The sequence below is a fragment of the Abramis brama genome (genome assembly GCF_963993115.1).
Source record: "Abramis brama genome assembly, chromosome: 21".
Taxonomy (NCBI): Eukaryota; Metazoa; Chordata; class Actinopteri; order Cypriniformes; family Leuciscidae; genus Abramis; species Abramis brama.
The window spans coordinates 27,562,701-27,575,498 of NC_139983.1; the positions used below are offsets into that span (position 1 = coordinate 27,562,701).

The 12,798-nt window shown below is 38.4% G+C and overlaps 1 protein-coding gene across 1 annotated transcript in view; it reads left to right on the forward strand.

The window, feature by feature from the left end:
• The window catches only part of slc25a21 (solute carrier family 25 member 21), a 98,717-nt gene that overhangs the window by 72,451 nt on the left and 13,468 nt on the right, over positions 1 to 12,798 (forward strand). Inside the window, exon 4 of the mRNA XM_084096690.1 lies at positions 5,937 to 6,020. Coding sequence (XP_083952816.1) covers positions 5,937 to 6,020 — 84 coding nt within the window. The remainder of the gene's footprint in view (positions 1 to 5,936; positions 6,021 to 12,798) is intronic.

Here is a 12,798-nt window from a genome sequence, read left to right on the forward strand (position 1 = left end):
AACTACTTGACTAGCCTATTAACATTTATTTCCCACTAACACTTTAAAAAGGTTAACATTACGTTAATGTTATATTAACATAAGATAATGAAACAAACATAAACTAACAATGAACTAATTTTTTTTGACAATTTCAAGATGTATAAATCAATTAAAACATGAACAATGAAAAGTAGTAGCCTATAGTAAATTAAAGGGTTACTTCACCCCAAATTGATTTTTTTTTTGTCATTTCATCATGTTGTTCCAAACTTGTATGCCTTTCTTTCTTCTTTAAAATACAAAATAACACTGTACGAGAGGAGAAAAATAAAGAAAAACGGAAAACAGAAAAGGTGACTTTCTGTCAGGACTTTTCCTTCAACCCTAAAACACAACACATTGAAACACGTGGAAAATCAATACAGAAAATGATTTAATATTAACCAAAAAATTGGGCTGTATTTTTACTTTTCTTGGAGTGAAAATATTCTGAAGAATGTTGGTAAACGTGTTGGTAAACCAAACAGTTTTGGTTACCATTGACATACATTGGGCCCTATCTTGCACCCAGCGCAATTGACTTTGTACACCGACGCATGTATCATTCCTATTTTGCACCCGTGCACAGCAGACTTTTCCCTCCACAGACGCACGTCTGTAAATTAGGAAATGAACTTGCGCTCCCGGGGGCGGTTCAGCGCAAATAGGAGGCGTGTTCCGGCGCAAACGTTCCCTGGTGCTATTTTGCAGGTTTAGAAAACAATTCCGCCACTGACCAGGAAAAACCTAGTCTAAAGCGTTGCGCATGTTATTCATATGCTATTTTAAGGGTGCATGCTTGTCCATAATCAATGTAGCGTGTGCACAACACGCATGCACTTTGCTTATCTCATCTACACACAGACGCAGCAGTTCTCATTTTTAGAAAACCATACATTATTACAAGGAAAAATATTAACACACGAGGGAAATCGTTGTGTCCATGAAGATGTGAAAAAATAGGCATAAATCTAGCTTACACATTTACCCAAATTTTTATATGCCTGTTTAACCGAAGCTAATTTGGGTGTGTTTCTCCATCCCCATACAATGTCTCTTCTCTGTCTTTTACGGCCCTGACGAGAACGTCGGTCTCCTCGGCTGCGAACTGCTCCTGGCGCGCGCCTGGCAAATCCTCCGTTATAATAGCAATCCGCCATGGAACAAGCGCGCCTGCTCTTAAATGTGAGATGTCGCTCTGATTGGTTTATTTCACGTTACGCCCAAACCACACCTATGAATAATGAAGCTACTTCAGACCAACCCATTTTAGATTTGCGTCAGGCGCAAGAGTCATTTATCCCGCCAGTATAATAGCAACAGCGCCCCCAAGACCCGCCCACAAAGTTACTTGCGTTTCGCGCTTGATACTTGCGTTTCAGATCGTTAAAATAGGGCCCATAGTATGAAAACACTGAGACATTTCTCAAAATAGTATTTTATGTTCCATGTAAAGTTTGGAATGACATGGAGATAAATAAATGATGGCAGAAGTTACATTTTTGGGGTGTGAACTATCCCTTGAGTATGAACTAATAAATTGCAGAATGTTTTTTATTCTGATACCTAACATAATAACTAATGTTAGTGGAAAAATATAATTGATTTTTTTAGTAGTGGTGCTTTATTTAGCATTCTAAGCTGTTACAGTAAATGCTGGTTAACTTTTTTTAAATTTAACCACTTTAAAACACTGCTACTATTGGACAAATGTAGCCATTGCATCATGTTTGACCCTTGCATCATTGCAGCATGTCAAGAAATAGTGATAACCAACTAATGCAGATAACCAACTAATTAGTTGTTTTTGTTGTCGCTTTACACAAAGTCGCTGATCAATGCTTATTTGTGCTTGGAATGTCTTAAAATGTTGTGTCTCACTTTGTTCACAAGAGGTCAGCCAGAGTTTGGCAACCTGAGGGGCAAATCAGACTATGAGAGGGGAGCATTTGTGGGATGTCTAACTCGTCATCTTGAGGACGTCAATTTACCCCTCACCCCACCCCTCCCTCTCCTTGGGCCCCAGTCACAGTGGGTCCAGTTGGCCTGTGGTGCCGCTGAAACCCAAGCTGTCCTATCCCAGACCGAGACCTGGAAGCATGCGGTGTCATAAGCGCCATGACTTTATCACTTCCCCTTTGCCCCATCTTCCATTTTCTCTTCTGCTTTATCTCCTTCACTCCAAAGGCTCAGCTTTATAGGCCACCTCCAGCCATGGGCCCAGCGGTATTAGCCTGAAAAGCCAAAAGAACAGAGGAAAGTTGCTACGTATGTCTATCGAGAATTTAAGAGAGAAATGTTCCTGTGGTTTCCCAAAAGCATTGCATTTCATTGGTTTTACATTTATATTCACCCGCTGCTCAAGTATATGTTTTGCTTGCATACAATCTGATTAATGTAGTCCCACAGCATTGTTTGATATTCATGAGTAGCATGATCACAGACGGTCGATTGGTCCTTGCTGTTTGATTGGATGTCGGCATCTGCCATATTGGAGCATTTAGGTTAGAGAGGTTTTACCTCATGTACCATTGCAATGGACGTCTGCCATCTTTATGATCCTGCTCATTAAAATTAACTGTCTGGCTGTAAAAAATAGATTTCCTTTTAATGCTGCCTTCTGGATTCTCTTATGCACCACTGATTGTGTGTAAAAGAAACCTTGCTCACGTGCGTGTTTCGCTTTTTCTAATTTTACTTTCATTTCAGCTCTTGATGAAAGTGTTGTTGGTTCAGAGGCAGCAAATGGAAAACATTTACATGGCTAAGAATTAAAGACTGAATAATTGAAAGCAATAAATACCATTATTAAGAGATTAGCTATAGTGATATTTGTTCCACTGCTATTCTTGCAATTCAAAAACAGTTAATTGTTGTGATTGAAGCAAATATATTCCCAAAAATGTACTATTAAATGTAAAATCATTTTACAGCATTTTTTTGCCTTGCGTACACCACACAATTTTTGGTTATCACTGTACCAGACTGGAAACATAGACGTCAATATCAAATGCCCACCATTTAAAAATGTTCCTGCCACAACTGCAGTCACACAGTTTCAGTTGTAAAAAGAAAAGGAAGTCCTGCAAAAGTTATAAATGGCACATTTGCGCGATGGTTTTTCGCTTATGGGACCTTGTTTATCATAGGGTTGATATTCTAGTCATAAATGAAATAATGCAGTTCCCACTCTATGCTCCATTCTTTGGGGGAATACCCCTATATTTAACAAGGCAAATTTAAGAGACCTTTTTAAAAGTTTGGCCTGGCCCTTTAAAGGCAAACCCATCAGACTCAAGTCTTTTGATCAACCCAGTAACCTCCCGCCCTTCCCACAGGGCTTTTTTTAACACCATCATTATTAGGCCTCAACCCATCAAGCTTGTCTTCCAGCGGGGCACAGCCCCCCCTGTCGGACCTGGTGCGGGCCCATTCCATACGGGGTCTGAGAGGGGACAAGGCCCTAGCGCTCGGCCTGGACCTGAAACACTTTACTCCTCTCTATAAAAATACAAAGAGGAGGTGTTCTCCTGCTCTTTATTTTCATTTACCTTCCTGTCAGAGCGTTCAGAGTTCGCATTTTACGGGGAGTTTGGGGTCAGGTGGAGATGGTAGGGTTATTTACCCCCTGGTGCTCATTTCACCCGTAGAAGCTCCATGTTGGCCTTACCTTCACCCTCACCTGGCTATCCAAGATGGTGCTCTGGTCCTATTAAAACAGAGTACAGAAGGTCATTGGAGGTTTTTGATGAACTCACAGATATCGTCACCTGCAAGTATATCATTACTTTCTAGGTTTACTTTAAAAGGGATTCTTAGAGCTGGATCTTTTAACAAAACCCTTGGGCTTTTCACAGTTCCTCTGTTTGTTGACTTTACAACCGGGAGCCTGGCTCCAAGGCCGACTGAATCACCCCTTGACTCTTCTTCTCTAATCTGTGAACTCTTTGAATATAGGTCTCCAAATATGTCTGAATGTGCACTCCTAATTTTCTGGGTAGAGAGCGCATTCAAAGACAGGAAGGTTTACCTTATCTACAACTCCTTTTCCATTACAAACTTCTTTCAGAATTCGGGTGACCCTTCTGAGAATCCAGAGGCATCTTCTGCTGCCAAATCTTCCCCATTATCTTTCACTCCCCAGGCCGTGATGTTTGGTCCAAGGCTTTTATGGCAGGGTAGGCAAGGGGCATGAGGAAATGAGGTGACCCCAAGGTCAACAGCGGAGTCAGGCAGCTGAAAGCGGCCCGTGGCCCTGCCACCTCTGGGCTAGCGTGGGTTGGGCCATCCCAGTGTACTGCAGAAATTGAAACTCTGGAAGTGGTGGGACAAGGCCGTCTTCATTCCTTGACCTTGCTCTCATGTGCCTTTAATTAAGACTGATTTAAATTTGTTTACAAGCTCCACTGATCTTAAATCTTTTGGTTCGGTGCCTCATCCTTTTGCGTGCCCCAATCCCTGCATTCTCCCTCACTTGACTGCCTGCCGTGTCAGAGACCCTCTTTTCTTCTTTCTCTTTAATATGGTGTTGGACGTTCATTTATGATGCTTTTTTAACTGGTTCTTAGGCACGGGTTACAAGCTATTTGGGAATCTACAAAATTGGATGCTGGGGACACCCCTCTAAGATGTTAATCTGTTGCCGATATGAAAGGCTGCTCACCTCAGTAAACCCCCTCATCCGATGGAACCAGGGCACTTTTATGGTCCCATCAGGCACCCGCCTGGATGACTTACTGCTGACCTCCTGACCTGGCAGTCAAAGCCATATGAGGAGAATCTTTTTCATTCTGTGTCTTCCACTCTGAGTTTGGTCTGGGTTCATCTATTTACACTTGGAGGGCAAAGGTTGGTTTATTTATCGTCTCTGTGTGCCCAAAAAGATACCCAACCTGAACCACTGTAAATTGTCGTGGTATGTCGGCCTATAAACAAATAATCGTATGTCGTGTCAAAGTACCAAATGTCCTACAGTTGCTTTGTCCGTTTCTTCCCGCTAAAACATCTATATTGCATGGGGGGTGAAGCAGTAAATCCTTTTTCCCCCAAACTTGCGCTCAGCGCTGGTACCACGTTAAACATTTACATGGTTCAGTATGGCCTTTATTAGGGTGTTACTAGCATGCTTGTTGCTACAAAAACATCTCTTGACCATTTGTATCGTATAAAAAATTTACACAGAACTGCAGAACTGTTGCCAGCAGGTTATTAGCATGTTAGCAACAAAGTTAGCACCTACAAGGTCTATGGCTATAGAAGAAGCAAAGCTAATTGGTAAGGATGGGTTAAGTAAATGTTTGACTTCTCCGCTGTGCTAAAGGGACCGAGAAAGTCAGTTCCGCCTCTGAAAGAACAGAAGGTAAGAGCAGGGGAAAGGAGCGGTTTGGATTTTGACAGACGTCTGAGACTTGTGTCGACACTTTGCGCAGATTTACCAGTGTCCCACATTTCTTGCACACAGATAATTGATAGCATATGGTGGTCATGCTCTATGATCTCTGTTATTTAAGCAGAGGAATGTTGAACATAATGTATGTGTGGTAGTGATGTTTTCCAGAATTTATGAATTCTTAATCATTATTTTCCTTGTGGACATTATTTTGGACGATCTCAAATGTGATGTGTAGCCATTACAAACATGCAATATATTTTGTTTAGAGGTGGAATATGGTAAAATATGTTAAAAACTTCTGATGTAATAAAATGATGTTGATATTTATTGTTACTTATTTCATGGATGGATGGATGGATGGATGGATGGAGATATTTATATATATATTTATAATTTGGATTATAAACCAGTATTGTGCTGTCCTTGAAACAGTGCTCACTGGTTGGAAAAGTTAGTTGAATATTTCTGAAATAAAGGTTTGTGAATTACATATTTATTGTGAATCTTGTCTTGTGGTTTTCAGGTTTCAAATCCAAAGAGGGAAGGGTGACCCAAATAGCTATAAAGGCCTTGGAGACTGTTTCAGAACTATATTTCGCACTGAGGGGTAAGTTATAAATGCCTGTCTGTCTGTCTGTCTGTATCTGTCTGTCTGTCTATCTGTTTATCTTTCTGTATTGTATTGCCATCCCATTCATACATCTGTCGTTCTCTGACGTCAACAATTTCATGCATAATTTAAATTTTAATATATTCTATCAGCAGTACCATGCACCAGTCCTGCCTCAATAAGTTCAATGTCAAATAAAACATGACCAAAACGAAATATATATTTTTAGGAATATTTAGGAAGATGGTATAGTCTGAAAATGCATCTTTTACTTTAACTTGTAACTTTTAAAATTTAAAATTATTCTTATTACCGTTTTTGACACATGACACTTCTGGTTTGAAATGTTTTCTTTTCAGTACTTATCATCTACTGTTTTCAGCATGTATTTAGTGTAAACTGCACACATGTCTGTTGTATCCATGGTAACAACATACGTCAGGTGACAGGGAGTGTTTTGAGCTTTGTAAAAGTAATAAACCTGATGTACAAAAATCACAAACTTTAAACCCACCTGCCCTAGAATACGCAGTATGTCAATCTCAGAAAAGCAAGTGAAGTCATAGGTTTATATTATGCATTGGCAGTGGCAAGCTCCACATGTGTCGTGTTAACTGCCTCTGTTCCTAGGAAATCACACATATTACGTAGTGCGCTTGAGGCAGAGATTTATCTTTTTCTGTCTCTCCCCTCTTTTTTTTATTTCTACCATCCAGACCCCACCCCACCCCACCCTCTCCTTTCAGTTTTTCCTCCCCTCCCTCCAGCACGCAACATGAGGCACGTGTCAGATCCTAGACAGTGTGCAGACTTGAAAGAAAGCTCTGTTTATGGCTAGATGACAGCTTTACAGTGGATCTAAAGCTGATCCGCAGCAAGGTGTGAAAATATATGTGCGCATGCGGTCCTAGGTGACACTGACAGTGTGAGATCCTACACCAGCTTTCACTCTCGGCGGAGCTGTCATCGGCTGCATCTCGCAGGCCTCCCCTGCAGATTATGGCTCTTCTTTCTTCTAAACCAATTATCACTCTCCGTCTGTTTGTGCTGTGGCTGGGATCGCCACACAGTAGCCGGTAGCATGATCAGCCCCAGGCTGAACCACTTAGTTTTAATTTACACAAATGGTGGTGGGAGTTACTGTTGTGGAATTATTATTGAAAATAAACATGTTCTTGCTGTATGGGCCAGCATTGCACTTTCACTCTCGGTCCGTATTTTGCTTTGGTCTTCCCCTCTGTGCGGTAGAAACCCGAGCCCTATGGCTTCCACACACCAATTAGTTCAGAGCTGGAGATCCATCTGTGAATTGGCTCAGAGTCTATTTGAAATGTTATGGACGTTCACTTGCGTCATAATGTAGCATGTGTGAATCATCATAGAACAGCAGTACTAATAGTTTTAGATCACATATTTAAATAGCTTGATTGTGCATAATTATTTTACAGTATGTCTTGGTCAGCGATTTATATAATATTTTTAGCAGCAGGTAAGCATGCCTCTTAAGTAAGTTTACACTATCGTTCTGTAAGATTTTTAAAAGAAATCTCATTCTCACCTAGGCTGCATTTTTTAAATAAACAATACAGTAAAAACATTAATATCTTGAAATATTATTACAATTTTAAATGACAATTTTAAATTTAAATATATTATAAAATGTAATTTATTCCTGTGATGGCAAAGCTGAATTTTCAGCATCATTACTCCAGTCTTCAGTGTCACATGATCCTCCAGAAATCATTCTAATATGTTGATTTGTTGCTGCTTTTAACATTTCTTATTATTATTGTCATTGTTGAAAACAGTTGTGCTGTTTAATGTGTTTGTGGAAACCATGATACATGGGTGTTTTTCAGGATTCTTTGATGAATAGAAAGTTTTTTGTCTGCTTCCACTAATCTATTAAAAATACAATACATGTACATGAAATGCATAAAATATATATTTGGTGATATATCTTTATAGTACATTGTTTTGAAGGTTCTGATTATGTTCAGACAACCAGTTTCCAAACAGAAATGTTGTATGAATGTTTCCTGTAAATGTAAAAAAAATAAAAATAAAAGGCTTATGTTCCTTTACATACATTTCTCTTACAGTACCGGTCAAATAATTTCTGAAGGATCATGTGACGCCAAAGACTGGAGTAATGGCTGATGAAAATTCAGCTTTGCATCACAGAAATAAATGATATTTTAAAGTATATTAGAATAATTGTAATAATAGTTCACAATATTACTGTTTTTTCTGTATTTTTTTATCAAATAAATGCAGGCTTGATGAGCATTAGAGAATTATTTTAAAAACATAAAAAATATGAATGTTTATATATATATGATTCATACAGACCCATATTTATCTTTTATGGTTTTAAGCATACCCTGAAATCATCCACATTCACTAGACAAAACCTACTGTAAAGTATGGCAGATTTGATGTCCATTTTGTATTGATACTGTTGTGTATCAGACATAATGATGAACCCCTGTAAGAAACCAATATAGTCATCACATATTTGCCCCCATTTTAAATAGTTCATGAAATAATAGTTTTAATGGTATACAAATGATTGCATGTCAGTATATCCTGTAGTTCAAATTCAAATGATCAGATCAGTTTCTGTCTGTCTTGTTTGATTTCAAGCAAAAGCACAAGAAACGTCCCTGCTTCTCATCTCCGCACTCCTTGATTTACGAGCCTGGAGCTGTTGTGCCTTCCCGAACCAATGTCAAGGGTAAAGTCTCGAGAGGCAAGTGACATTATTTGCAGATCAAGCATTCAGGTTGTTGACAAGGGACAGAACAGGTAGAGCTCAAAGTCACCCAGACCACCGTATCCTCGGCACTGTGCACATTCTTACAGCTGATGAAGACCGAAAAGTAAAGTAAAATTCCATACGTTTCCCCGTCAGCCCTGTGATTCATTGACAGTCGGCCCTGTAACAGGGATTAAACATTTTGCCTCATTATCCAATTTGGTTAATGTATCATTTCCTTCCTCTCCTTTTGTTATGTTGAAGGATGTGGCTATGAGTTGAATGGAAGAAATGGGGTTTGATGCAAATAAAAGACAAATCACACCTATACAAACTCCAGCAGCTGGACCCACACGTACCTAAATGTGTGAGCATTTGCTTATGAGGTCCAACTGCGTGCTTACATTTAGAGTCAAATTGGCATTCAGGCATAGTCAAACCAGGCGTAGTCAAATGGGGTCTTAAGTGCGTGTGTAACAAATTGGAGCTTTATCTCACCACCTGATGTTTCTTAGACTGACCACACCCGGGAAACACGCGGCCGGCCTTTGCATGCGCCGCAAGGGGGGCGACGGGAGGGGGGCTTCCGTTTCGGCCAGACAAAAGCCCACTCTGCCAGACACTTTCATTTGACACAATGCCTCTCTGTTGCTGTTTCACCCGACAAGTGAGGCTTGTGACACCTGACACATCGTGATGCTGGTGAAGTAGAGATTGTTTGTCATCCGGTGAGATGTGTCGTATAGTAATTAGCCGTGGGTCAGAGGTTTTGGAGTGGCGGTCACGGCGTGGGCAAATTTGCTCGCGCTAATCACATCATCTCTGTTTGCAGAAACGATAATATTTACACCCCAACTAAATCAGCCGAGGACATCTCTGTTGACTACTGGGGCATGTTTTCACAATACAACGACAGAAGTTCACATGCAGCTGTCACGCTACTCTGTCCACCCTGTCCACACACACGTGTGTTCAATATCAATACATGCTAGAACTGATACTGAGAAATCTGTTTCATTCTCACCACCCCCTCTCGGGATGTATCAACACTCTTATACACACACACACACACAAATGGATGTTACATGATATAAAGCATAGGAATTAGTAAGGCTGTTCATTTTAAAGGGATAATGAAAATGAAAATTCTGTCACCTAATGTTGTTCCATACCTGTGTGACTTTCTTTTGTGGGAGATAAAAGATCACTCCTCTTGTTGCTTATCAAGAGCAGGCGAAAGGATATTCTTGCATTCAAAAACAATAAATTGACACTTTTTGTAATGCCCATTTAATCTGTTTTTATCAGCTATGTAATGACTTATTTTTTCAAAAAAGCTTTACAGTTAATTAATCCATTAAGTATCATGAACTAACATTCAACAACCATTTTTATAGCGTGTATTAATCTACACCACTGTTCGCAGAACAGAAAATTATTTCTTTTTGAAAGAGGTCTTATGCTCACCAAGGCTGCATTTATTTGAGCAATAATACAGTAAAAACAGTAATATTGTAAATATTACTATAAAATAACTGTTTTCTGTTTTAATTATATATTTATAAAAATGTTTTATATATTTAAGTTCAAGAGAAAATGATTTATTTGAATTAAAAAAGCTTTACTGACACATTTGATCAATTTAATCCATCTTTGCTGAATAAAAGTATACATTTTTTAAACAAACAGAAAAAAAACATCTTACTGAGCCCAAACTTTTGAACTGTTTTGTAGATTAATTTATAAATATTGTTCAGTTTGTTCATGTTCATTCACAATATAGTAATGCAATTTTTCATTTATGTATGCATGTACTGTACATCTTGAAATGTCAAAAATTAATTTGTACATGTAGAAATAAAATTAACAATAACCTAGATAATAATTGCTGTTAAAGTATTGTTCATTATTAGTTTATGATTTCTGATGCATTGTTATTAATGTTAACAAACCGAACTGTATTGTGGCTTAAGTGTTTCCAAATTATTGATATTGATAGCAGTTTAACTGGATTAATTTGAATATTAAGTGTATCATGTTATTAATTCATTTTTGTTTTAGACAGCCCTAAACATTGGATAAATTTGACATATTTTATAGAATGTTTTTGCATGATTAAAATTATTAGTTAAAATACTTATGACTGTACCTATTTAATACCATATTTAATCCTTCTTTTTTATGTTTCCAGATAAACCAAGTTCTAAACAAAAGAGTATGGTCCTCTTTCTTAATTTTAGTTCTTAAATGGACACTGTGTGGACTTCAAAGCATAAAAGCAAGTCTTTAATAAAGTTTAGCTAATACAGCTCTAAAAAGAGTAACCTGATGATTTCAAGCATCAACATTAACCGTCCTTCTAACCTATTGTAACACCACACAATAAATCCAATGACTGACCTTTTCTTTTTGACATATACTGAAACTACACACACAATTCTAGGTAAATGTTAGCTCTTTACCATACTGCAGAGTTTTTGTATGAGAGAATGAGAAGGGAAAAGAAAAGCTCAGGTGTTTCGCTTGCTCAGGCTTGTCCTGACTTTCAGATTGACAGAAAGCAAAACAGAGTCAGGTTTCAGCTTCAGAAAAAGTACATGTGCTCTCCAAACAATGTCTGCTTCTCAAAGTGCACATGTCTGCGTTTAGGGGTGGTGAGAGTGGCCAGTAGCATTGATCAGACTGGAATCTCAAAATACGGACTCTTATTTTGGACACCGTTGGCTTCAGCAGAATGTCCATCACATACTATATAATATTTAAAATAAAATATTGGACTGTCACACATAAAAAAGTCATTTTGTTCTCTTAAGAAGTTACAGCATGGTTGGATCATCTTATATTTGATATACAATTTGTTCCATTACGATGGTGAACCTGTATCACGACAGTTATGCAAGTAGTCTTGATATAAGTTATAGAGATATCTAGATTAATTCAAATTTATTTCAGCTTTCTAAGGGTACGTTTACACGACAACGATGCACTAAAAACAGAAAAGTTTTTCCTTTGCATTTTTCGCGTACAGACTACACCATTGACAAAAAACGATTCCAATTCACACGCGCTTATAGACTGAACACGTAATACGCTATAGTGCTATAGGGGCTATAGTAGATTCAAATGAGAAAAGATATTAGTAATGACGCTGTTGAAAGACAAAGACTGTTTTTTTTGTTAATTTGCTTATCGCACAGTTACCTGTCGAGGGTTACAGTTCTATTTGCAGTTCTAGCTCTAAAATCTGATAAGTATGTCTTTACGTTTTTTTGTTTTGTTTTTTTGTTTTTTGAAGCAATACTGTCACAGTTACACTTTCTTATGAACTCATTATTAATTATATAGTACAAGCTAAAGAATCGCACCCGTTTTGACACAAACACCTGAAGAGGATTTGACTGTCTCAAGTTTTTTAGACATTTGATACCTAGAAATGTAGTTCCTTTGGTTCCTTTTGTTTTTCATTTATAAATGCTTGTTTGTGTGTTTAGACCAGTTTAACCTGTTCTGGTTTGGAAACAGTACCCTGGAAACAGTAGTGCATTACAACCGAAGCAGGGCTCAATGCATGATAATGGGGGTGGATTTCCATGGAATTGGCACATCAAAGTAGGATTCAGCATTCCTGGCACCATGGGTCAGGATGGGAAATAGTTGTAAATATAGTATTAGTCACTCTGTAACAGACTTAGGCTACTTGGGGTTGGACAAACTGGTTATGGGATCAGTTTTGAGATGACAAAACCAAAGCAATCAAATCAGGCTTTGTTGGTATCATCAACTTGTCTCCAATGGCAACTCAGGCTTTAATCCTAATTTCATGCAGCGCCTGCACATGAAAGTGTGACATCAGTGGCGAACAACCAATCACATGCCTTGAAGCACAGAGAAACTGCGATTCACTTCTGGCTAGAGAGAGTCAGCGTGATTCAATCCTCTCTTCTGCTGAAGATTAAGAAATTGAAGATTTTCAAGGATATGCATTTACACAGCAAGAAGAAAAATATCTTGCTATCA